Source organism: Helianthus annuus, chromosome 5, assembly GCF_002127325.2.
Source record: "Helianthus annuus cultivar XRQ/B chromosome 5, HanXRQr2.0-SUNRISE, whole genome shotgun sequence".
NCBI lineage: Eukaryota > Viridiplantae > Streptophyta > Magnoliopsida > Asterales > Asteraceae > Helianthus > Helianthus annuus.
In genome coordinates, this window is record NC_035437.2 from 137355974 (window position 1) to 137383677 (window position 27704).

At 37.4% G+C, this 27704-nt stretch overlaps 3 protein-coding genes and 3 long non-coding RNA genes across 7 annotated transcripts; all 6 read left to right on the top strand.

Annotated features, from left to right (window-relative positions):
• Positions 1–6503: 6503 nt before the first annotated feature.
• On the top strand, positions 6504–12853 carry LOC110939207. Of its 2 annotated transcripts, XR_004894386.1 has the most exons (8): positions 6504–6830; positions 6915–7069; positions 7139–7244; positions 7650–7779; positions 7887–8222; positions 12141–12299; positions 12380–12539; positions 12683–12853. It is a non-coding gene; the product is annotated as an uncharacterized LOC110939207 (long non-coding RNA). The 2 variants fall into 2 exon arrangements; XR_004894387.1 differs by lacking the exons at positions 12141–12299; positions 12380–12539; positions 12683–12853 and adding an exon at positions 9035–9197.
• Positions 12854–12930: 77 nt separating this feature from the next.
• Positions 12931–14724, top strand: LOC110939205. The gene is made up of 3 exons (XR_004894388.1): positions 12931–13151; positions 13940–14423; positions 14516–14724. It is a non-coding gene; the product is annotated as an uncharacterized LOC110939205 (long non-coding RNA).
• A 1510-nt stretch (positions 14725–16234) lies between these two features.
• On the top strand, positions 16235–16672 carry LOC110943661 (classical arabinogalactan protein 9-like). Its single transcript, XM_022185396.1, has one exon. It carries the CDS (start codon positions 16235–16237, stop codon positions 16670–16672), a length of 438 nt encoding a protein of 145 aa, XP_022041088.1.
• Positions 16673–17848: 1176 nt separating this feature from the next.
• Positions 17849–18105, top strand: LOC110939204. Its single transcript, XR_002592065.2, has 2 exons — positions 17849–17948; positions 18044–18105. It is a non-coding gene; the product is annotated as an uncharacterized LOC110939204 (long non-coding RNA).
• A 312-nt stretch (positions 18106–18417) lies between these two features.
• Positions 18418–19473, top strand: LOC110943660 (putative F-box protein At3g24700). Its single transcript, XM_022185395.1, has one exon. It carries the CDS (start codon positions 18418–18420, stop codon positions 19471–19473), a length of 1056 nt encoding a protein of 351 aa, XP_022041087.1.
• A 1824-nt stretch (positions 19474–21297) lies between these two features.
• On the top strand, positions 21298–24300 carry LOC110943659. The gene has a single exon (XM_022185394.1). The coding sequence runs from the start codon at positions 21298–21300 to the stop codon at positions 24298–24300; it is 3003 nt and encodes a 1000-aa protein (XP_022041086.1).
• Positions 24301–27704: the final 3404 nt, after the last annotated feature.

Genomic DNA, 27704 nt, shown 5'->3' on the forward strand with positions numbered 1-27704 from the left:
GTGTTTCGCCGAAACCAATCTTGACGAAACGGATATGGCGAAACACAAGTGTTTCGCCGAAGACATCACGACGAAACAAAAAGGGGGTTTCGTCGAAGGGGCTTAACGATGAAACAGGGGTGTTCGTCGGATGGTTAATTTGCACAGTAACTTCATTTAACTCTGTTAAGTGTTTAACTGGATTGATTAACTGCCGTTAGATGATGAACATGATCTGTATGAACTTGAATACGTGCTCTGTGCTACTTGATGATCATTGATCCACTGTGATTATTCCCATACGTGAACTTCGTGATTATAAACTGATTATGTATACGTGCGTACTTTAGGACTTGATTGATTAACTGTGAGCACATACTTAGCATACCGAGCAAACCAAGGTGAGTTCACACTCTTACCAAGGTATGGCATTCCCGGGGTAGGGAATGGGATTGGATGATTACCTGTACTTACGTTATTATTGGGAATTATGGATTACTGACCTCGGTTGGGAAAGGTCAGATATAGATACTGCTAGACTAGTGATACATGGGGAAGCCCCCACTACTCTTCGCACACATGCCTGTAATGGCCGCGATACTGATACTGTTCTTCGCACACATGCCTGGTATGGCCACGACACTTATACTAATCTTCGCACACATGCCTGGAGGGCCGCGATACAAATAAAACTAGTCTACAATACATGGGAAACCCCCACTAATCTTCGCACACATGCCTGGAGGGCCGCGATGTAATTAATAACGATACATGGGTTACTAAACAAACAAACGATTTATGAAAAGAACATTATTACTAAACAACCCACTCGCTCAACTAGTTGTTGACTCTCTGTTGCATGCCTTGAAGGTCGTTACATCACTTGGTGAAGACAAGTGTTTAGTATAATACTTTTTATTTTTAATCATTTGCACTTCTTAATTGGTTTTGTATTAATGACTTTAATAACTAGTTGCTTATGTTGAAGGTGATTCTTCCTTATCATTTGTCCGTGGTGTCTTGACATTATTTTACTGTCCATATAAAATAAAAGATTTTCACCATTCATATCTCCACGGTCTATATGGAGATATGTTGGCTACCTGGTCGCGGGTTAAGGGAACAGTTTAGTAAGGGTCTTGCCCTTGTTCAGCGTTTAGAGGTCCTGCAAGGGACCTTGGTCAAATTTAGTAGGACCTCCTTCAATACCCAAAGGTATTGGATGGCGGGGGTCCAAACTCTTTGATCCCCTCATAAGTTAACTACTATTAATACTATAACCCGTCTATTTAGGATTGTATCCTTGCTGACTCAAACTACTGGGTTGAGGGTAACGTCGCCTTCAAAAGAGGGGCCTACTACAATAATTAAGATAATCTCTTAAACAAGTGCAAAAGTGCGAAAATAATCAAAGGTTATACAAACACACGAGTCGGATCCAAGTGATTCATCTTGTCTATCTGTTTTTATTTTTATTTTATTTTTCAGCATTTAGTTAGTTTTATTTCCTTAGTTTAAAAATCTTTTTTCTAACATTTGATTTGATTAGACGTTGAGGATAAACCGGTACTAAAAGCTCTTTTGTCCTTGGACAACCTCGGTATCTTACACTATACTACGTCCACGATGGGTGCACTTGCCCATATGTGTGTTTAGTGTTCGTAAATATCATGTTTTATAAATTTAAAACTTGGATAAAGTGTAAAAAAAGGGCTCAAAATATATATCTAAAACATATACACACTTACGCACATCAAGTTTTTGGCGCCGTTGCCGGGGACACAAGGATTTTAAGAAAGTTAGGAATCAACGGCCTAACCATTTTTTTTATTTTCTTTTTAGTTTTTTTAGGATTTTCTTAAATTTTCAGCTTCTGCAGAACTCAGCACGGGCCGTGCCCGCTGAACACGCCCCGTGCCCGATCATTGGAACTGGCAATCTTGTTTTAAGTCAGACAGTAAGCTGAACACGGGGCCGTGCCCACTCAACACGCCCCCATGCCCAAGATTCAGTTACTGAAAACAAAACCGTAAGATCCCGACGGTTGGTAATTTCTGACACAAAAATGAGTGATGATGATCTTTTTTACTTTCGGCACTCTTATGGTACGTGGTGTCAATTATGTGGAGGCAAACATAAAGAATTAGAATGTTACTTTCTAAATTATAAGCCCCACTATATAGACCCGCCGTCTCCCTATAACCTTAAGAGGGGCGAAGGTAAAAATAATCACTATCTCTCCCTCGAATGCACCCAACCAGATATTCTAGGAGAAATGCTCCTTGATGAGTTATTTCAACTAGAAAATCTAGTTCTAAATTGGTTAAAAGAGCTTAGGAAGGATTTCATTAATCCATCCCAAGACAATGACCATGAAGAAGTGTTGGGATCGCATTCCAACAACCTCGTTGCTCCCAAAAATACCTTCAATTCTAGCAAAGACTTGGACGATAGTCGTCCCTGTGCCAATTGTGCCGTGAAGGACTCTCCATCGACTTCGTTCGGTGCATACATAGACCTGAGCGATTCGGCATATACCTTCTTTAACGAGAGCCCGGAAAAGGGTTGGACTTGTCCACCTAAAATAAACATAGGAATTACCCTCACCGACAACCTCTTGCGTTCTCGTCTTAGTCTAGGGCAATTAAGGTATCTTAGGCACTTTGGGGTTGTTCCAACCAGTAAGGAACCACCCGATATCAATAAGTTCCTTAGAAAATGGAGAAACTCCATAAGACAGCTTCCAGACACAGGGCCGTGTCCAGGTTAGCACACCCCCATGCCCACCTAAAAGATTCTCTGCTGATTTTGTCAGAATACGGACAAAATATGTCAGGATTTTAACTGCACACGGGGCCGTGTCCAACCAACACGGGGCCGTGTCCAGCGCGCTGTCGTTTTCTTTAAATGCAGCCTGATTCCTGCTCATTTTTGACCAACTCAAAAGACAGAGATTCCTGGGATCTTCACTCATACTATCCTAGGTAAGTTCTAAAAGAAGGTTCCAAAGAACCCTCTTGTCTTTTCCACTTTTATTCATTGCCTTCTCTTTCAATTTTTCATAACATCTCCTCCACTAAAGCTTGGAAACTCCATGATTCCAACCTTTGGTGTGAAGTTTATAAGGTTATTATCCAAGGGATCTTACTCAAAGTAAGTTGTATAACTTTGTTTTAAATTATCTGTGCTTAAAACTCAAATAAAAACCATAAAAATAATTTAAAACTTCAAGATTCCTTGATCTCAAAACCTGCAGACAACTGGACACGGGGCCGTGCTCAGCGAGCACGGGGCCGTGTCTAAGGTTCTGTTTCGTGAAAATTGAGCTCTCTTCGGTCTATTTCCCAGAAATGGCAAGCAGAACAAGCGGAACGTCTTCAGCAAGAAATAACCGACAGGGGAGGAGATCATCAACGGCGGAAGACTCTCTTGTAAACTATGTTTACGCCCTAAGAGAGGCTATTGATGAAATGTTGGGGGTGGAAGAAGCATTGGTCGACCGTATCAACCATCTAACGGTGGGACTGGAGGGATGTCTCCGAGAAGTAAACCTCTTGCACCAGAGGTTAAACCTACTCGCCTCTCCTCCTTTGGTACCTATAATAACCCAAAGGACATGGAACGTGGTTCCCGAAGTCATCATACCTGCCGAATGGTACGCTATACACCCGGAGCTTCCGCAAGGGATAGTACAAGGAGTCCCGGTGGTTGTTCCCCCTCCTCCGCAAGATATTGAGGAAAATGAAGCCAACTTCTTCCTTCCAAGGGAGATAGAAGAATGGCTTTAACAACATTTAGGAAACCATCGGCCGAGAGTCCTACTACATCGGGAAACTATTCCCGAAGTTTTCTTAACAAAAAGTAGAACTCTTTATGATAACTTTGTGTACCTCCTGACCTAATTAGCTAAGATTTTTCTTTTATTTTTTTAGGAACGTTATGTAATATCTCTCTATGGTTTTTAATGAAATGATGGTTTTAAGGTTTGGATGAGGTTGAAATAATTAAAACACACTCATGGTGGTCAAGGATGACAAGGGAAACGAGAAACATAGCCCCATGCACAAAAACAAGGCCATCCGACAACAATTTCTCCATTATAGTAAGCTCAGCATGGGCCGAGCCCAGCCAACACGGCCCCGTGCTGAACAACCTGCAGACAAATGCCCAGTTTAGGTAACTGGACATGGGCCGTGTTCACCGAACAGGCCCCCGTGTCCAGGCTTCTGTTTCTTTTCTTTAATTATTGTTACTGGCACCTGAACATGGGGCCGTGCCCGGTCACCACGGGGCCGTGTCCAGACTGCCAGTAACCTAAAATTTTGCTTTTAACACCATTTTGCACATTCAATCAACCTAAAAATTTATTTTTGGGACACATTGAGGACAATGTGTAATTTAAGTGTGTGTGGGGGGGGGGGATGCTAAAACCTTGAATTTTGCAAGTCCTAATAACAAGCCTTACACAAAACTCTATTGGAACCACTAATCACCCCAATTTTTTTTCAAAAATTTTCATTTTTTTTCTACTTGTCTAAGTTTAAGTTGGGAATTCTAAGACTAACAAAGTTATATTTTTATAAGTTTACAACAGATTGCGTCGTGATAAAAAGAACCAACATGAGAAAATTATGAAATGACATGACAAGCTTAGTTAAAATTTGATTATATATACTTGATCACGTAAAAACCCATTCCCACAAAAGTGAGTTTTGAGCCTTTATTGAGCATACAAATATACATCTTTACGTTAAATGCTCATTTTTCGTTTCTTGTGTGAATAGCCGCTTGGTTCTTACAACTCTAGAACTTGCCACGACAATTCATTCCCGGTCGTTACCAACTTAAACCCAAGTAAGTAAATGATGGAGGCATTAGGACTAACCCTTTTTCTTGCAACACCATTATTTTTATTTTTCTTTTCACCTACCCAAAAATTCCCCCTAGTTAACCCCTTGAGCCTAAACCTTTTCATTTCTTAACCCAAAACCCTTTTTACCCACCAAAAACCCTTTTTATTTTTGCCTTTTATTTTAGTAACAAGCTCGGTTTTCGTATGACTATATATATATATATATATATATATATTACAATGAAGTTTGAAATAAACAAACTAAGCTCCTTAAACAAAAGCTTGTTTCAATAAACACTTCATTGAAAGTAGAAAGTGACAAAAACAAAATGTTTTACGAAAACCGACGCTTTTTACGCTTTTCGCCCTTTTCTACTAACCACTAACCCAACCACCCACCTTTAGCCCAAGCCTAACCCTTCACCCAAAAAGTCCTCTTGATATTTACGAAGGTATAAAGTTAAAAAGGAGGAGGATTGATTGCTTGGCATGCTTATGGTAGGAATAAGTTCCATGCCGCTCTCGAGTGATTCACTAAAAATACACCTTCGGCCGAGTGTGAGTGATTTCTCCCGTGAGGTATGTGAACTTGTATATAAATGGAATTTCAGAAAGGTATGTTATGCCTTAATAAATAATTTACCTTATGAAAAGTTTTTAATAAATCATGACGAATAGGATTGTAAATAAGTAAAAATAAAACCTAAACAATCTTGGAAAATCCCGACACTCTATGACAAGCCCAAAACCTTCTCTTCTATCCATTCCATTTGGGAGTGTAAGCCACATATTAAAGAGTTTTGCTTGAGGACAAGCAAAGATTCAAGTGTGGGGATATTTGATGTGTGTAAAATGCAACATATAAATTACATCAAATGAGGCATAAAACTAACCCTTTTTAAGTACTAATATTGGAAAAAATGTATTTTTGTCTTCCTTTTGTATTTTCAGGATTAAATGAGCTCAAATTAACAAAAGAAGCAAAAAGACAGCTAAATCTAACATAAATACAAGAAAGGGAACAAAAGTGGACTGCCCGACCCCTCGACAGCATCCTCCCAAGAAAAACAGAGAAGGCAGAAGACTGAACACGCCCCGTGCTCAGCGAGCACGGGGCCGTGCCCAAGAAGCAGCAGAAAAGACAAACCTGTAGAAGCTTCTATTGCTCACCACGGGGCCGTGCCCAAAGTACTGCAGGCGCATTAATTGTAATTGCGAATTACAATTAATGAAGAGAGATAGTGTCAGACGGGCACGGGGCCGTGCCCAGCGGACACGGGGCCGTGCCCAGGCTTCTGTTCAGCCTATAAATAGGAGTGCTTGGAGCCATCGCAACTCATCCCTTGGAACACCACCTCTCTCACACTTCATCCACCACCCACCACCATCACAACACCATCATCCACCACCATCATCCATTGTCCATCATAGAGTGTGTGAGTCGTCTCGGGATCCAAGATTGATCGTAAGAGTTCTTGACAATCAAGGCCATGTTTGCCTAAGTCTCTTACATCACTTGGTGAAGACAAGTGTTTAGTATAATACTTTTTTATTTTTAATCTATTGCACTTCTTAATTGGTTTTGTATTAATGACTTTAATAACTAGTTGCTTATGTTGAAGGTGATTCTTCCTTATCGTTTGTCCGTGGTGTCTTGGCATTATTTTACTGTCTATCTATACTACTTTATAAAGCATATCCAAAGGACTTCTTAAAGTCCATAAAAATTCCCTTAAAATACCCTTAAAGCATGCTGTACAACCCTCTAAAGCACAATATAATTTACACTTCCAATTATACCCTTCACTCAAAAAAAAAAAAAAAACACACGGGAGTACACAAATCAATTTTAGGGTTTCTCATTCTAATATCATTTTTTCCGCCCCCATCCCGAGCTGCTTTCTCTCTCCCAGGCGATTTCCAGATCTAGGGTTTCAATGACATCGAATCGTTGATTTTCTCTCTATCCGACAGAAGATCCACTGGGGTTGACCTCTAGGTACCGTTTTAAACCACATCTAAAGTTTTTTGTTTGTTATTTGAGTCTGATCTGCTTAATACTTCTACATATGTGTTTGGATAGGGTTTCAATGACACGGAATCGATGATTTTCTCTCTATTCGACATAAGATCCACTGGGGTTGACCTCTAGGTACCGTTTTAAACCATCTTCTCCGAGATCGGCTGCTGCTTATGTTAATCCTCATGGTCTTCTGTTCAGATCTGGTTTTAATACCGGTAATCGTTTAATATAGCTTTAGTTTACTTTGTATCTGTTGTTGAATATGTTGTTTTTGGTTGATCCAGAGAACTAAAGGCTAGGGTTCGACTAACTGGCAGTTAACTTCTCCGAGATCCGTTGCTGCTCGTGTTAATCCTCATCTTCTTCTGTTCAGATCTGGCTTTAATACTGGTAATCGTTTAACTGTATATAGTTTGAGCTAATGATTTTGTGTTTGAACTTTGAATATGTGAATTTGAGTGTTATTCATGTGGATTGTTGTTAATTAATGGTTATAAGAGTTGCAACTGTACTACAAACTGTTTCGGATATGTTTTTCGTGGATTTGGTGAGTGTTTTAAGTTAATTTGTGTTTGAATTTGTGAAATTTGAGTGTTATGTAAGTGGATTTGTTGTTAATTAACGGTAAAGCAAGTTGAAACTGTACTGAAAACGTTGAGTGTTATGTAAGTGGATTTGTTAATTAACGGTTATGCAAGTTGAAACTATACTGAAAACCGTTGCTGATATGTTTGTTGTGGATTTGGTGAGTATTTTTGGTTAATTTGTGTTTGAATTTTGTGAATTTTGGCTCAGGTGGCTGAACAACAAGTGAGTAGCTTGTGTTTGGAGGCTCAGGAGTTCATGATTGCTGGTAGATGGTTGGATTTGGCTTTGTTGATGATTACTTCTGCTGATTTGGTGTTTTCCAAAGCGTCAAATAAAGGTTAAATCTTTAAACTCAATCTGGTGATTCAGTTTTCAGCTTTTTATTTGTCGTGTTTCTTTGTGGCTGTTAATATACTTGTGTTTGTTGGTGCAACTGCTATCAAGGATAAGCTGCAACAAGGGGTTTGGTTTCAATCACACCGAATCGATGATTTTCTCTCTATTCAACACAAGATCCACTGGGGTTTTTCTCTATTCGACATAAAATCCACTGGGGTTGACCTCTAGGTACCGTTATAAACCACATCATGTTTGAATTCTCTGATCTCTGTGTTTGAGGCGGTTTCGAGGTAATGTGGCCGAGATACACGACGGAGATCGTGATTTCCGGTTGAATTTTGTCGCTGTGTAACCGTTTTTGTTCGTTCATTTCGTTTTCGTGTGGTTTTGGTGAAGTGAGAGAAGACGAAGGCTTCCGGCGAGAAAGTTAGGAATGATATGGTATGATTACGTCATCATTTTTTCGTTTATGTAATTTTGTTATATTGCATTTTGTAGTCGTTGTTATTGTTCAATTTGTTGTGTATGGAGGACAATTGCAGAATATATGTGTTACTGTTCGTTCGTATTCTAACAGTTAATCGGAATTTTTGAAACGGTGATTCTTCTTTTGTTGGGTTCAATTTGTAACCACGAATACGTTGTGTCTCGGTTTTATTGGAGTTTTGACTCTATTTGTGTACTGTTTACACTTTATTGACTTAATTTCTGATAATATTATTGTTCAGTTGTTATTTGTCAACGATGTTTGTTAGGAATTCGTTAGTTTAACTGTTCAAAGCTGTTTGACTTTGTATGGTTGAATTCAACTTCATCATGACATTGAACCAGAAATTGAACCAATAGAGTTAATCATATTCAGGATTAGTCATATGATGATGTACGCTGGATGATCAATCCAAAACTTAAGTGCACGGTCATAATATCTTTCCGTACGGATTTATTATGAGGGAAACTTGTTTATACAGGGCAATTTCTCTGTATTAGGTTTGTATATAATTTTTTTGGGACAAAAACTTGGTTGATTTCGCCAATTAAATCTGCCACTGGTCTATATGTGTGTTAGTTTGTTTAGTCTGGTGAGGTTTGAACGATTTTAGCACACTGACACGATATAATTGTTTGTAATCGGTGTGGATTTGTCAGCTTTTGGTTTATGATCCTTTTTTATTATCAGTCATCATTCCGAACACCTAGACCTGTTGACGTTTATGAACGGAACAATATCCAACTTATGTTTTTGGTTTCGGCAGGTGGAAGGAAGGGTTTGTTCCTCCCGAGAGGATACACTAAACTATCTGAAGCACAAGAGGCTTCAACAACAAATTACAGAGACAGAGGAAAAGGCATATTTGATGCTATATTAGAAGGATATATCAAGTTTGAAAGTGACCCGTGGCCATCTGTTGCAAAAGATAAGGTACAGATGACTCTTTATATTGCTTTGATCGTTTTATGTAAGTTGATTATTATGATTATATAGTATTATTATTATTATTGTTGCTGTTATTATTATTATTAATAGTAACTTATTTATTTATAGGAGAAGAGTCTGAAGCAGAAAATCCAGGATGATATAGCAAAAGCAATAATAGCAAAAGGTGTTCCTCTAACTATAAAGGAACATGATGCTATTGTTTCTAAGATCAAAGATAAAGCAGCTGAAGCACATGCTGAGATGCTTGCAAGTGAAAAACTGGTCCCAAACTTAAATAACCCTAATCATCCCCACTTTCATCATACGCCGTTTTCCCACTCCCCTTCTCTTCTTCATCAGGCATAGTACCGAGTTATCTCTTCTTCAACAACTGATTTTTGTTCGAATTAAGGTAACAATTCGTTTCACTTGACCGATTTGGTCAAATTTTGACTAATATCTGATCCAGTTTTGACTGATTTGGTCCGATTATAGGCGACTTTTGACCGATTTTTTGAACTTTGACCTAATTTCACTATGACCGCTATACCGGTGTAACACCCCAAAAACATAAAACTCTGTGTTTAAAATGTGATGTTAATTTAACAAGAATTAACTAACTAGGAAATTATAACCCAGTTAGTTGATAGTCTTGAAATAACTTACTCTAAAGTTAAAATACTTAAACTTAAAGCTAAATGGTAAATTGAGGGACTAAACTAGCCAAAACTGAAAGTTTAGTACTAAATTAGTAATCAAAATACAAAGTTCACCCATTTGAGGGTGGGCATCGATCGAACAGAGAGAGAGGGCGACCAGGGGAATTTCCAAAACCCTAAAACTTCATTAATCTTGCAAATTGAAGGATTAATCCAAGTCAAAATCAAAAATTGAGCTTAGAATCATGATCCTCATCACAAGAGGATTGTAAGGTATGCAAAATCTAACGAAATCTCGTAACTTGAATTTCTCATGATTTTGGGAAATTTGAAAATTTGATGTTGCATGTGTGTTATTTGATTAGTTTAGAATTGATTTGGTGTTTAGAGGTGAGACCTAGCCAATTCCATGTGAAATCATGACCAAATTCAGGAAACTCCATGAACACCTTGAAGGTGGGTTGTGGGTTTTACATGATGATGATGAACTCTAGGGTTTTGAGTGATTATTCTAGTGTAATTTGACCTTAGAAGATAGTTCCAGAAAAATATGATGTTTAAATGATATATGATGGCTTTATTGAAGTTAAGTTAACTAATTAGCAAGCCATAAACATGAATACGAATGATGTAGAAATTCTGCCCTCATAATGTTTGTTGAAATGCCTCAAAGAAGGCTTGAAAATTGAATTGTTAAGTTTTAAACGCATAATTATGAAGTATGACGAATGTGCGTTATGTATGTAAAACATGGAGTTCTAAACATAAAGTGCTTGAACTCTTTAGGGAAGGAAGCCGGGGCATCTAGCGGACAAACCAGTGTGGACGCACGTTTGAAGGGTTTGCTTTAAAGGTATGTAACTTGTTTCCGTTACATTTATTATATCGGATGATTCAAATATGTAATTGAATTTTGAATAAGAGTGTTTTGAATAAAACAATGAAGTCGTCGTAACGATTGATCGACTAAATTCGGTTGGTACCCGTTGGTAGTCGTCATATAGGAGGATTCCTTAGACGAGCCAAACGGGTCAAATAATCAAGTAAAACATGATTTATATTCCGGGATATGATGGATTGTTGTATGTTATTGGTTGACATTTATCACATGTTAGAATTACTAGAGTTGGATGTAACGAGTCTTAGAAAAACGAATCACAAGATTTCTTTGAGTGAGATGAACAAAACCAAAACAAGACATGGATTTCCAGGACCCACCGTAAATTACGGTAATACCGTAATTTACGGTAAGGGTCAGACATTTTATGGTGAATATCTCCTGGTTTACGGTGACCAGAAATCTCCAGGACTCACCGTAAATTACGGTGATACCGTAATTTACGGTAGACCCAGAATAGTTGTTTTGTTTTTATCATTTTAAATGTGATGTTCAAACTTGTGATTATATTATATATTAACATCAAAACTAATGTTTTAATGGTTTTGATCATAGGTAAATTTGCAAATCTTACGGGTGGCGACCAAGTGATATATGAAGAACCGAACACTACATTTCTAAGCTTCCGCTATGTTTTGAATCCTTAAAACTTTGTATATGGGATGTAAACATGTTTTGAACATCTTTTTCAATGCTTTAACCTAGTCATTAGTCGACTAAGGTTTTTGTTACTTATGAACTTCTTTAATGAAAGTCATGTACTTAAACAATATTTTCACTAAAATGGTGTTGTTTATTAGTATAAACGAGCGAAAAATTTAAGGATGTTACAACCGGTTTCCAAATAGCGGCAAATATCGGCCAAATAGCGGGCTATAGCGCCGCTAATAGCGGAACCGCTATGAGCCACCGCTATTTGGACCGCTACAACCCCAGACGTCCGCTAACCGCTATAGCACCGCTATAGCGCCGCTATTAACTGCATAGCGCCGCTATAAAAAACTTAACATTACAGTGCTCATCATACCACACTTTTTAATATATACTTAATGATATAACAAATTAGACACACATTGACCTGGCATCATATGGGTTTCTCCGTAAAATATAGTATATATCCGAGTCTTGGATTTACTCTGTAGAGGAACTGTTTGAAAGGCTTTTCTGCAATTACAAAGGAACTAATGTTGATTACTGTATTGCTGAAAGAGTTACCTTGGTAATATGTTTAGAGCCTACTTAGATAGTTATTTCTTAACTTGTAATAAATTTTAGAAAGTTTTACATGAAAGTTTGGGTATAAAATCATATTCTTTTAAATTAGTAACTCATAAGATTAACAGAGTTACTGGGGTAATACATTTTGACCCGTTTCTATTGTGCAGATTCACGTCAAAGTTTAAGCATTATTTAACGAAGGACCTGCCAGATATTGTGATGCAGGTATCTGTGATGAAGAGGCTTCGACATCCAAATATTGTGCTCTTCATGGGTGCAGTAATTTCACCTCACCACGTATGCATTGTTACTGAGTTCCTTTGCTGGTAAGTCAATCTGAAATACATATATGAGAAATGAGCTATTAATTGTCAGAAATTTATATGAATAATTTGTTTTTGTGAAGTGGAAGTTTGTTCCATTTACTTCACCGAAGGAGAGTCGGATTTAATTTGAAACATCATGTTCGTATGGCCTTGGATATAGTAAGCAACATACCGATGAGAAAAAGCGAGGCGGTGTTGCCGTAAAGTGATCTTGTTTTGCTAGCAATAGTTGGTTTGAAGGTATGATCTTGTTCTTAACCCATGAAAACATGCTCATCTAGCTATCTTTATATCTTATATGTTGTGTTAGATGGTGACGTTTTTTTGCGTTGTAGGATCCATGTCGGCCCGGTGTCCGAGTTGCTGTCCAACTGTGCGTAAAGGCCCGTGTTAAGGTAAGAATGGTGACGGGTGACAATCTTCAAACCGCCAAGGCAATTGCGTTAGAATGCAGTATACTTGGGTCAGATGCGGACGCTACCAAGCCAAACCTAATTGAAAGGAAGTCCTTCCGTGCAATGTCGGATGCACAAAGACTCGAAGTAGCTGAGAGGATATCAGTATGTGATTTTACAACAATACCCTCTTGATTCATGCATGTGAGAGATGACATATGCGTGGTGGATAATGACAGGTGATGGGGAAGTCGTCTCCTAACAATAACTGTTACTCGTGCAAGCTCTGAGGAAAAGAGGACATGTCGTTGCGGTTACTGGAGATGGAACTGGCGATGCCCCTGCTTTACATGAGGCGGATATCGGTCTTGCTATGGGTACTCAAGGCACTGAAGTAGCAGAAGAGAGTAGTGACATCATCATATTGGACGATAACTTTGCTTCGGTTGTTAGGGAGGTAATTAACTCAGTCTGTTTCTTATTTCCGTTTAGATGTGATAATATCTACCCATCCTTATTAATCAACATTTTGGTTTGTTTTTTCTACTAAATTCAGAAAGTTTCAAGACTGTCCCGTTCTATTCTACGTCTGCTTGAAACAACTATTCCGGTATTCACAATTTCAGACAGTCCTCTCTTATTTACTTCTAAAAATTTTCTATCCAACTTTTAGTTATTATTCATATGTTTACAGGGAGTTACTGAGCCTATGCTTTACATTGGGATGCTATTTAGTTATGATCTGTTAAAAGGTTTGCCTGATTGATTTCTTTGCTTGATTCGCACATTATATATTTGTGGTTCTCACATGCTTGGCTTACTACCAGATGATGATAAATGTGATAAGTTAGTCCACATTCATACTTGTTTATTGTTACAAGACTTCTTGGTTCCTGAATGGGTTCTTTTTTCATTTATGTGTAATGACTACATATCACTTATGGAGAAAAAATACATTTAGAATCAGATTTATGTGTAATGACTACATATCACTTATGGAGAAAAAATACATTTAAAATCAGTGCACATTAATGTAATTGTGTTCAAGGTATTAGATTTGGCTGTGTTATCATGTTATTTGATTGCGTATGCTGATAAATCAGTTTAGTGACATATTTTTTTTCTTTGATACTGTTCGTTAAGAAGATATACTTCATCTTGTTGGTTTTAAACAAGAAACCAATATCTTGTTGGTTTTGTACTAATATTTGAACAAGCCCCAACTAAAAGATGTTATGTGCACAGGTTGAAAAGAGGTGAACAGCTGGGTTGAAAAGAGGGAATAGTGGTCAACAATGGTCAGAAGGGTGAAAAGAGGGAACAACTGTCCGAACTCAGCTTGGTTGAAAAGAGGGAACAATGGTTAACAGTGGTCAGTATGCTGAAAAGAGGTGAACTGTGGTCAGAATTCAGCAGTCTGCTGAAAAAAGGTGAACAGTGGTCAGAATTCAGTCTGTACATCTACTTTTTTTTTTTCAACTTACAGCTTTTTTTTGGTCAACTTACAGCTGGGTTGGGTTAAAAAGTAGATGTTTACTTTTTTGACATTATATATTCAGGTTTAAAAAGTAGATGTCAAAAGTACAACTACTTTTGACATTATATATAGTAAATTTAAGCTTCATAAACTTCATCCAACTTTCTACAAACACTACACACCCACCTTCACCTTCAGTTTGCTGCTACATGGAATTAACAACATTTAGAAAATCAATTCAACCGTCTAATTGTAAGTTAGTGTCAGTTTAACTTAAGGTTACTTTTAAAGCTTACTTTTGTTATATTTGTATTCCTAATAAATTGTGTTTTATTTCATTTCAGAATACTATTTTCATCTGGGTCTTCCATTGTTTCTCACCTCTATACATTTGATTCTTGCATTATTTCTCTATTTTTAACATCTTGGTTCTGCGTTGTGGTAAGTATTTCTCACATTTCGACTGTTTATTTTGTATGTGTGTTGTACTCTTACATAGTGATAACAATGTTTGATACACCGATTGTAAAAATCTTACACTATTTTAGTTGTTAAGACTTATCAACTGTTTTATTTTATATGTGATAACAATCTTCACTTTTTCCCGTTCTGTAAGAAAATATCAATGTGAACCTCAACCGGCAATGTTATGTTTATACACAAGCAAGTCTCCCTTTGAGTTAAATTAAGATAGTATTTACAACCAGTATTCTGTTTTCTTCTAAATTTTTTACACCCAGAATTTGCAATGGGTTGGGTTTTGATTGAGTCTGCACGATGACAATATAGATTGTGAAGCAAGACATACATGATTATAACATTATAATATTGATTTTATTAAAAAGTTAACAAGTACAAGATCATCTACTGTACGGTTGTGTTCACTTATATTGGAACATGTTAAATTTTCAAATACAGTCATTTAAAAATATTCATTGATAAGTGACGAGGCAAAAAATCAAAGCGCTGCTTTCTTTTTGCTTCAGCTTCAACACTCGATGCTTTGCTACTTCACTGTAAAAAGGCTGCTGTAGCACCATGCTATGGCGTCCAAGTTTTGGTTCAGTACATAGGTAAAAAATAAAAGCTTTAATGTAGAGAATCAATATAAATTAGTTAAAATATATTATATTGTAAAAGAAAATGATACTAATAATATCCATTTGGAGGCAACAAAGGTATGCAAATTAGATCAAATAAGTGGTTGGTATGAACCACTGATCAACAATTCCATTAAAAACAGTGATAAACAAATGAAGTTATACAAAACATGGTATGTATAACAGAAGGGTTTAGGAACCTCTTTTCATAAAAATATGTATATTCATTTTAAAATTTAATGTTATAGGTTGAATTTTATTCTAAAATTTAGGACCAGTATTTTGTTCTCTTCATGTTTTTGGTAGAATCCATAAGCCACAAAAAGTACGACATATATACTATTATAGAATTGTTTCTATGTAATTCCACTACAAACAACCTCTGATAATCGATTTGTAGTTAATATTTGATTTGGGCATTCTATTATATTTTAATTTACTATAATATTTTTGTTTTTAAAAAAAAATTATAACATGATTGTTAAGTTAGTTGATTATAGAAAAGGTAATATAAAGCTACACAGTAAGTTTAGTATATTTGTTCATACAAATTATATATTATAAAATTTTGAAGGTTGTTTTGTACTAACGTTTAGATTCTAAAGTAGTTTCATTGTTAAAAAATACATCGTATATTTGTTAAGACTTAAAGTATCTTAATTATTAAAAAATACATCGTATATTAAGGTGAGTAATAATTTTTTTAATTAAACGAGAAAATTTGAAGAAAAGATAATGTTAGATATTAGGGTGAGTTAATCTTTTTTGTTTTGTTTAAGAAGAAAGACAAAGGAACCGGCTACAATCGATGTCAATAATTTATTTTTTCAGAATATCATAACTTTGTATCCAATAAAATTGTATTTAAACTAATTTTATTTGCTTAAAAATTGATCTTTATATCCAATCAAAATTATATTTTTCAGTTTACAATTCATTCCAAACACATATCAATTGAGAGGTATGGGTGGTGGTTATCCAATTCCAGTTGAACCACAAGGGCCTTCAAGTCATGGACGATCAAACCCTTCTCCAGTGACAACCCCACCTTCCGTAACAAACCCACCCCCCGTCACAAACCCACCTCCCGTCACAAACCCAACTCCTGTCACAATTCCTCAAGATCATGATCCAAATACTTGGACGGATGAAGAGTTGATTTGGGCGTATGACTATACCTTTGCTCAACTACAATTTGGGGCACTACATATTGGGGAGGGGCATTATCGTCCATTGGCAAACACTCCTACAGTGCCAAACCATCCACCATCTTCAAACCCCCCTCAAGTGGAAAACCCCCATCAAACACAAGGAGTACCGAATTGGGCTGAAGGGTACGAAACCGATCCTGGAGCGGAATACGAACCACCCTTGGATGAAGAAATGAATTGGGAACCTTAAAAAAACGTTATTGATGAATGCATCCACCGAAACGACGATGATAATGATTGATTCTCCTATGATTCGGTGTTTTGTGTTTTAGTAATATTTAATGTGATTTACTAAATGTTCTATTATGTGTTAGTTATTTTTATTTCAATGTATTTTTGTTTTGTATTAGTTTGAATTTTATTTATGTAGATGTTTCGGTTTTAATTATGTATTAATATAACTTTTTTATTTTAAGGTTATTTAAATTTTAATCATGTATTAATTTAATTTTAGCTGGCTCCCTCTCTTATCTACTTGACCTTAAAAATCAAACAGATATAAATTTAAATATATGTAATTTTTATTTTTTCTTTGACTAACATTGAACATTAATAGGATATGTCTGGTCGTTGTACGGTCGACGAATTTTCATCATTGAGAAATGATAGAGCATGGTATAATCTAACCTTTGTTATGGTCGAGCTTATTTGGCATGACGTCGAGGGAAAGAGATTAGTGATTATTTTTCTTGATTAAAACGTAAGAACATTATTTTTATTTGCTATATATGTTATACGTGTGAATGTTTTTTCACCACTAAATGTGTTCTTTTTTTAGAGACAAAAAATTGTTGCGATCGTTCCACAACATTTGATACACCTATATAATGACGCTACATTGATGGGTGGCTTTTTTTTGTTGAATCATTTCCAAATTGAGAATCTCCACTATCATGAGTACCCAAAGTACCATAATTACCTCTTAGTCTGTTCGGAGAAAAAAATCGTCATCAATGAATATACGAAGCTTTTATCACTGGAGCTTACGATTCCAAGAGGTGCTTGTATATATCCGTTGGTGCCTTCCATTAAAAAATTGAAGCATGACAGAAGACCTAAAAAATTTATTGTTGGTACATATAAAATCCCATTCTTTATTTTTTGATTAAACATATAAAAGTTTATATATTTAGATATTAGATATGGTGTATACAATTTGGTTGATTTCATTGTAGATGTGGTTGGGAGGATAGTAGAAGGTAAACGAGATCGTTGTTGTTTCGAACTTTCTCTTCGAGATAAGACGTAAGTCATTATTAACATATTAGAGACATAATAATTACATCGTATGTAACAAAAAACTAATTTTAAAAGAACTTCCCCCAAAATTGTTGTGTACAGTGGTCATACAATACAAATGTTTTTGTCCTTCCTGAAGCCTTCCGATGTTATATGTACCATTCAAGCGGTGCAACGAAAGTCTATCATATACGTATCACGTGTCAAGTTGGTTCACCTACCGGATAGTACGTTATGCTTTAAACATCAACTTTCTAAAAAATTAGTTACATTTAATGGGTCATGTAATTTAATAAAAGTTGTATTTTATTTGTTTTTTCAGTTAATATTTTGAAGTCTACAGAACTGAGTAGGATTACGTACGACCCAGATATGCTCGAGGCACGAGATATTTAAATTATGGATCTATACTTAAGTCCGTGTTCATGATAGAAAGATTGGGTGTTTTTATATCTTTAGTTGTTGAATATTAAAATCCATGATGGTGTTTTGTGATTTTCTTTTGGTTAACTGCCTTTATGTGTCTTTCCTACTTGTAGAAGTATACTTTAGTTTGTTTAATATTATATTATGTTATAACAAGTATGTTATATTACTTGATTAAAAGTAATGGTTACACCTATTTTTCACCAAACTATAATCTAGATATGTTGGACAACTAAAAAGTAATTATTTATCTTAAACGAAGGTATCACCATGGCTGAGCTTCCTATTGAAACAATATTTGAGATATTAACGAGGGTGCCAGCGAAGGTCGTAGGACGTTCTAGGAGTGTTTGTAAGGAATGGTATGCGTTGCTGTCAACTCGAGATTTCATAAGGGTACATTGTTCTCGCTCATTAGTTTCATCTAACCAGAGAGTTCTCTTAATTGACGACCTAACATGCTCTATTCATCCGATCATCTTTCAATCCTATGATTATGGGCCAAGGTCAATAGTTACATTACCATTCGACCACCAAAATAATGATGTGTCAATACTTTCACATTTGAATGGATTATTGTGTGTTTGCTTGAATCATACAAACGAGTTGCTTCTTTGGAATCCAACAACTACTGCTTTCAAGCGTTTGTCAACACCTGATTCTCTTGGAATCTATATAAATAATCTTGATGCCGTTGGTTTGTATGCTGATGATGCCGATGATTACAAGGTCTTACATATCAAGCGTAGGTGTGGTGTATATGAAAGCTATGTTTATTCTAGGGAATTAAACTTTTGGAGAAATATTCCTTTCTTAACAAGACAAGAGTACCTTAGCCCCAATTTCTATTGGTCACCAGGCACATTTTGTGGTGGTACTCTGTATTTCACTCTTTGCGAATGTTGGGTTGGAGGTACAAATGTGGTGATTTGTTTTGATATTAATTCAGAGCAGTTCAAGGAGATAAGCTTTCCACCTGTTCCATCTACGGGATTTATTCAAGGTGTTTTAGTGAATGTAAAAAATGAGCTTCACATGTTTGCTACGACTGGCTGGTTTGAGATAACAATTGACCTGTGGACGCTAAAAGAGGATTACTGGATTAAGGTCTTATCGTGTCCTCCGATCCCCCCAATATCATTGTCATTGTGGGGCGATATAACACATTACGTGACGAACGGTAATTGGTTTGTGATGACTAAATTAGGGAAGCTTTTTACTATTGAAATGGATACGAAGCCCTTCGAAATTCTTTATCCAGTTACTTGGTTTCGTGGTTATAAGGGTGCGGTGTTTGTGGAGACCGTTGTTTCACCAAGTATTTAGTTTGGCTTTCACTTAATGTTATCATTATGTATTCGATGTTTTAAGAATTTTGGTTTTCTATTTCTGGTAATCATGTTATTTTGTTTAAGTGTCGTGTACTATTCTTGTAATAATTTCAGAATTTCATCATCTATAACTATCTTTTATTTAATTTGCAAGGTATTTGACACTTTAACAATTTACAATGACTAACGGACAACCAAACCATCTTAATCAAGCTTCTAGCTCTCGTTCATCTACTAGAGCTGAAAAACGAAAAGGGTATAACAAAAGATATTATGTTGCACGCAAAGAAAATAACAAAGTCCCAAAATTTGGGAGTAGTGAGGTCTCCCAAAGTGCTTCATCACTATCTTTAATGAGTAATAGATCAGCAGAAAGGACACCATTAAGAAGTTTACAGACTAATATTACTCAATTTACCCAAATGACAAACGTGAACGCGTCAAGTATTTCTACCGTGAAACGTAAGGAGTACAATGGAATGCATATTTCAAACGGTAGTCAAATTACATCAACCCCGACTAATGATGTTACGCCGACAACTACATTCCCCAATGTAATTGATGAAGTCATTACCAAAACATCACGAGGTTTCTATTTATTTAACATTGATTTCTTTATTGAATTTGATATCTTTAATAACCTTCATTACTTAAGACAACGATTTTTTTTAGGTGTTCGAATTCAACCACGTACACTTTTACCTCAACTTTCTGAAGTAGTTGATCAACCTTCATTCCAAAATGAGAATGTAGAAGATGATCCATATAACTTTGTTTACGATCGTTTACCTAGAGAACATCGTGTTTTAAAAGAACGTGGTGCATGTCCTGATTGTGGAGCAAAACGTTTTCAATTTGAATTTGATACCTTTTGTTGTATGAGTGGGAAAACTGTGTTAGCAAATTCAGAAATTCCAGTGGAATTGCACCGACTTTTCACATCGCAAGATGAAATTGGAAATATTTTTAGGCAAAACATTCGTGCTTATAACACCAATTTTTCTTTTGCCTCAATGGGAGTGACGTTGGATGATACATTGAACAATATGAGAGACGGTGTATATACTTTTCGTGCACATAGAGGAATATATCACAAAATTGACCAATTAGTTCCGAGGGATGGAACCCCTAGGTACCTGCAGTTGTATTTTTATGATCCTGATGCCGAGTTAGATCTCAGACTCCAATGGCCAAATCTTGATCGTCGTATTACTCAAATTTTGACACGCGTTCTTTCTACAAACCCATATGTCGATACATTTAGAAGACTTGCAGAACTAGGACCTCTGGACAACTATAGAGTCACTTTGAATGCTTCGGTTGAACTTGACCAAAGGGTGTACAACCGACCAACGACATCGGAGGTATATAAAATAGTTTATATTAATTACAATTATTTAATAGTATTGCTTATTTTACTTACTTATAGTTCACGATTATATAGGTTGCTGGTATTTGGGTTGAAGGTAATGACAATATCACTTCGTATAAACGAAGTATTGTTGTGTATGGTAGGTCTGAATATAGCCAAACTATTCAGCCGTACTTCAGTTGTTACGATCCATTGTCGTATCCTCTATTTTTTCCTAATGGTGAGTCGGGTTGGCATGCAAACATACCACGTCACGGAGTATCAATAAATGAGGTTCGCAACAATGACAACATCGAAGGAGAAATGGAAGGTACCAACAATTTATTATCCTTTTTAAGTGAAGATCATAAAAATACCGTAATGCGTCTTATTTTTATTAATAGTTTGTTTTTAAAACATCTTCATCGTTCAGAGGCTAACACATGAAGTGGTAGAACAACCGTGGCTATGCGAGAGTACTACTGTTACAAGTTCCAGATTCGATCTACCGAAAACGTGCTTCTGTTCGGTGGTAGACTGCTACAACAGTTTGTGGTAGATGTTTACATAAAAATTGAGACATCACGCTTAGAATTTTGTGAGAGAAACCAGGCTAAGATACGTGCCGATTTGTACCAAGGTCTTGTGGATTGCGTCAATGCTGGTGAGGTTCATGCAAACAGAGTCGGGAAAAGAATTGTGTTGCCTGCATCTTTCATCGGAGGGCCTCGCGACATGCGACGTCGGTTTCTAGATGCGATGACTTTAGTTCAAGACGACGGCAAGCCTGATATATTCCTTACAATGACGTGTAATCCTAAGTGGCCTGAGATATGTGATAATTTACATGTTGGTCAAACTGCACAAGATCGTCCAGACCTTGTTTCAAGAGTGTTCCGGGGTAAATTAGAAGATCTTAAGGAACAACTCTTCAAGAAACATATCCTTGGGGAAGTTAAGTCATACGTTTATGTCATTGAATTTCAAAAGCGTGGTTTGCCGCACACACATTTTCTCCTTATCATGTACCCGCAACACAAGATCAATAACGCCGACCATTATGATAAGGTTGTGTGTGCTGAAATTCCTAACAAACAAAGACAACCCAAATTGCATGAGATGGTTGTCAAGCACATGATTCACGGTCCTTGCGGCAATTTACGATTAAGCAGTCCTTGTATGCAGGGTGATCCTAAAATTTGTCGTTTTCATTATCCTAGACAATTTAATGAACAGACAACACAAGGAGAAGATGCGTATCCGTTGTATCGAAGGAGAGACACCGGGATAGAAGTGGATGTACGAGGAAAAACACTTGATAATAGATGGGTGGTCCCATATAACCCAAGGCTTTTGATGATGTTTAACTGCCACATCAATGTTGAAGTTTGCTCAAGTATAAAATCTGTGAAATATCTTTTTAAATATGTTTATAAAGGACATGACAAACAGGTTATTCAAGTTGATCAAAGTGAGCCAGGGGTTGTTGTTAATGAGATAAAGAGCTTTCAAGATGCACGCTACATATCGCCCCCAGAGGCTATGTGGCACATTTTTTCCTTCTCTCTTTCTCAAATCTCTCCTTCTGTTTTAGCCTTACAGCTTCATCTCCCAAATAATCAGATGGTTAGATTTAGAGATGATGACTTAATGTCTAATATTGTTGATAGGGAAAGGGATAAGAGAACCATGCTAACAGCATTTTTTGAGAGAAATAGAATCGATGAAACAACAAGGGTATATTTGTATAAAGATTTTCCAAAACACTTTACGTGGAATGGAAGCACACGCCGTTGGAATCCTCGTGGCGGTAAAAAACAAAGAGGTCGTATCGTTTCCGCTAATCCAGCCGAAGGAGAAAGGTACTACTTACGCCTACTTTTGTCAAATGTCAGAGGGCCTACTTCTTTTGAACATCTTTGCACAGTTAATGGTCAACGGTGTGAGACATTTCGAAAAGCAGCTCTTGAGTTAGGCTTAATAGAAGACGATGAATATCTATCACAATGTCTCGAAAAAGCCTCTACGTTTCAGTTTCCCAATGCTCTTCGAAGGTTATTTGTGACCATAATGATTTTTTGCCAACCTGGAGATATTCGAAAGTTATGGAATGACCATTTTGAATCACTGTCTGAAGATCATCGGTTACACTGTCAAAGTATAGAACGAGTTCAAAATATGGTTCTTACTGAAATTAGTGTCTTGCTACAATCCATGGGTAAAAATATCAATGAATTCGACCTTCCTAAGATAACAGACGATGTTAACTTACAAGATGCAGGTTATCGTGAGTTACAAGAAGAGTATGGAATTGTTTTGGAACCTGAACACTTGAGTGCCAAAGATTCACTTAATCCGGACCAAAAAAACGTGTTTGATGAGATCATGATGCATGTTGATAATGATCTTCTAGGCGTGTTCTTTATTGATGGCCCAGGTGGAACTGGAAAAACATTTTTGTACATTGCCTTGCTTGCTGAAATTCGGTCACGTGGTCTTATTGCTCTCGCAACAGCTTCATCAGGTGCAGCGGCTAATAATATGCCAGGAGGTAGAACGGCTCACTCAAGATTCCAGATTCCTCTTAATCTTGAAAATAATTCAATGTGCAATATCAAAAAACAGAGTGGGGCCGCAAAACTGATTCGGTCTGCCAAAGTAATCATATGGGATGAAGCGTCGATGGCTAAACGACAGGCGATAGATGCAGTCGATCGTACATTCCAAGACATTATAGGCGTTAGTCTCCCATTTGGTGGGAAGATAATGGTTATGGGAGGTGACTTCAGACAGGTGTTGCTGGTTATTAAACGTGGCACTCGAGCACAGATTGTAGTCTCCAGCGTACGAATGTCACCTCTTTGGTCTTTGACTAAGAAGATGCGGTTGACCATAAATATGAGAGCGCTGAAAGATCCATGGTTTTCTAAATTTCTTTTAAGAGTCGGCGATGGAACTGAAGAACCAATCGAAGGAAACTATATTCGCATACCTGATGACATGACAATTCAGTGCAACGACAGAGAAAACGCTATAAAAGAATTGATCCATGCCATCTTTCCATCAATTGAAGATAATGTATATTCTTCAGATTATATAATCTCTAGAGCAATATTGTCCACTAAAAATGAGAGTGTTGACGAGATTAATAATCAAATGATTGAAATTTTTCAAGGGGAGGAAAAAGTTTATTACAGTTTTGATGAAGCTGAAGACGATCAGCGTAACTTCTATCCGGTCGAGTTCTTAAACTCGCTAAATGTTAGTGGTTTGGCGCCTCATAAGCTTGGTTTAAAAATTGGATGCCCAATAATATTGTTACGTAATATCGATCCATCACATGGCCTGTGTAATGGCACGCGGTTGATATGTAAGGGTTTCATGCGAAATGTTATTGATGCGGAAATTGCAGTTGGTCAACCTGCCGGAAAAAAAAGTTTTTTTGCCAAGAATCCCTCTAACCCTTTATGAAGATGACATGTTCCCATTCAAGCTGAAAAGAAAACAATTTCCAATTCGACTTAGCTTTTCCATGACGATTAATAAAGCTCAAGGTCAAACAATTCCGAACGTTGGTATTTATCTACCGGATTCTGTATTTTCACATGGACAACTTTATGTCGCGTTATCAAGAGGGATTTCAAGACAAAGTACGAAGGTGTTGGTACATCTCGCCAAAGAATTCAAACAACGCGGAGTTTACACATCAAATGTTGTCTACCAGGAAGTGTTGCGTGATCAATTAATCGCATCCGTATCAAAAAGAAGGTAAGTTAGTAGATGTTGTGCCTTATTTGCTTCCAGAAATTACCTTTTAATTACTATTTTAAATCACCTGTAAGTGTCTAACATTTTTTTATGTGTCGAAATCTGGTACAGTAGAGGAGAAGATGCAAGAAAGTCATAAGCGAACGGATGTATTGGTAAAACAGGAAGAGATACAAGAGACTCCCCACATTTTGTTTTTATTGTTTTGTCCAGCTACTTGACTATTTTGAACTCTTCTTATTTTTAATTACATCTACTTCCTTGTTTTGTACTCTTCTTGTAGAAGATCACCAAAGAATCGATAAACTAACAGAAAAACCAGTGCCATCATATCACGAATAAGAAAACTAACTTAAGTACTATACAATATATCACGAGACGACGGATAAACTAACGGTAAACAATTATACTATTGTAAATTGCCACTCCCGCCGCATCGCGCGGGTAAGTGACTAGTATAAAATAAAAGATTTTCACCATTCATATCTCCACGGTCTATATAGAGGTATGTTGGCTACCTGGTCGGGGGTTAAGGGAACGGTTTGGTAAGGGTCTTGCCCTTGTTCAGCGTTTAGAGGTCCTGCAAGGGACCTGGTCAAATTTAGTAGGATCTCCTTCAATACCCAAAGGTATTGGATGGCGGGGGTCCAAACTCTTTGATCCCCTCATAAGTTAACTACTATTAATACTATAACCCGGCTATTTAGGACTGTATCCCTGCTGACTCAGACTACTTAGTCGAGGGTAACGTCACCTCCAAAAGAGGGGCCTACCATAATTTGCATTAATAACTTAATTAATTATCTTTCAATAATCCGACCCTTTAGGATTGTATCCTTGCTGACTCAAACTACTGGGTTGAGGGTAACGTCGCCTTCAAAAAAGGGGCCTACTACAATAACTAAGATAATCTCTTAAACAAGTGCAAAAGTGCGAAAATAATCAAAGGTTATACTAACACACGAGTCGGAGTCTGTCTGTTTTTATTTTTATTTTATTTTTCAGCATTTAGTTAGTTTTATTTCCTTAGTTTAAAAATCTTTTTTCTTACATTTTGATTTGATTAGACGTTGAGGATAAACCGGTACTAAAAGCTCTTGTGTCCTTGGACGACCTCGGTATCTTACCAACACTATACTACGTCCACGATGGGTGCACTTACCCATATGTGTGTTTAGTGTTAGTAAATATCGTGTTTTATAAATTTAAAACTTGGCTAAAGTGTAAAAAAAGGGCTCAAAATATATATCTAAAACATATACACACTTACGCACATCATTTGCCTTCCCAGCGAACCTTCACTATTGAAATGCGAGAGCGTCGAAGTTTCTTGGTCTCTTGGTCCATGATTTCTACTGGCTTTTCCATGAAATGTAGAGTTTTGTTAACTTGCAGATCCTCGGGAGGAACATGCAGGTTTTCTTCGGCTAGACACTTCTTGAGGTTCGAAACATGGAAAGTTGGATGTACGTTGCTGAGTTCCTCCGGTAATTCGAGTCGGTAGGCCACTTTGCCAATTCTTTCCAGAATCTTAAAGGGACCAACGTATCGAGGCGCTAGCTTTCCTTTCTTGCCTAATCGGATCACCCCCTTTCAAGGTGAAACCTTTAGGAGTACGTGATCACCAACGTCAAACTCAAGGGGCTTGCGGCGTTTATCGCTGTAACTCTTTTGACGACTCCGCGCTTTCAAGAGATTGTCTCGTATCTGGAGGATCTTGTCAGTCGTTTCTTGTAATAACTCAGGACCGGTAATTTGCGCGTCTCCGATCTCGTGCCATACAATAGGCGATCGACATTTTCTTCCATTTAATGCCTCAAATGGTGCCATTTGTATACTACCGTGATAACTATTGTTGTACGAGAATTCAACTAAAGGTAAATGCGAATATCAATTACCACCAAAATCTATAACGCACGAACGAAGCATGTCTTCAAAGGTGCGAATCGTGCGTTCAGTGTAACCGTTGGTCTGGGGATGGAAAGCGGTACTGAGATTAAGAGTAGTACCGAGAGCGGATTGAAAAGTTTTCCAAAGGCGCGAGGTAAATCGACCATCACGGTCAGAGATAATATCACGAGGTGTCCCATGTCGACAAATGACTTCGTCACTATAGATTCGTGCTAATCGTTCCACCTTATAGTCTTCTCATATTGGGTAGAAAGTGAGCGGATTTCGTAAGACGACAACGATAACCCAAATGCTATCGTGACCTGATGGCGTGCGGGGGAGTTTCGTAATGAAATCCATAGCTATACTCTCCCATTTCCACATCGGGATCTCGGGTTGCACGAGTAAGCCAGAGGGTCGCTGATGTTCAGCCTTGACCTTGGAACAAGTCAGGCATTTCGAAACGTAGAGGGCGATATCCTTCTTCATTCCTGGCCACCAATACCTGGCACGAAGGTCCTGGTACATCTTGTCGGCACCAGGATGAATGGAATATCGGCATTTGTGGGCTTCAGTCAGCAAAATCTCGCGGAGATTATTGTGACTAGGAATCCATATGCGATCGAGATAGTGAAAGATACCATTCGGTTTATTCACTAGTTGGGTTTCGGTTCCAAGAATTCGTTCATCCTTCAAAGTGTTCTCGAGAAAACAGCCGTGTTGAGCGTCGCAAATGAGGGCTTCGAGGTCGTGTTGGGCTTGAACATTACGAACAATATGTAAATAGCTTCGTCGGCTAAGAGCATCGGCAACGACATTTGCTTTGCTTGGGTGGTAGCGTATCTCACAGTCGTAGTCGTCGAGAAGTTCAACCCATCTGCGTTGGCGCATATTCAACTCTTTTTGGTTCAAGATGTGTTGTAGGCTCTTATGGTCGGTGAAGACCGTACACTTAGCATCATATAGGTAGTGTCGCCAAATCTTCAACGCAAAAACAACTGCACCGAGTTCGAGATCATGGGTTGTGTAGTTCTTCTCATGAACCTTAAGCTGTCGAGACGCGTATGCGATAACCTTGTCTCGTTGCATAAGAACACAACCAAGACCTAGGTTAGAGGCATCACAATAGACTACAAAGTCGTCGTTTCCATCGGGTAGCGCAAGTATGGGAGCGTTGCAAGGCATACACTTAAGAGTTTGAAAGGCTTCCTCTTGTT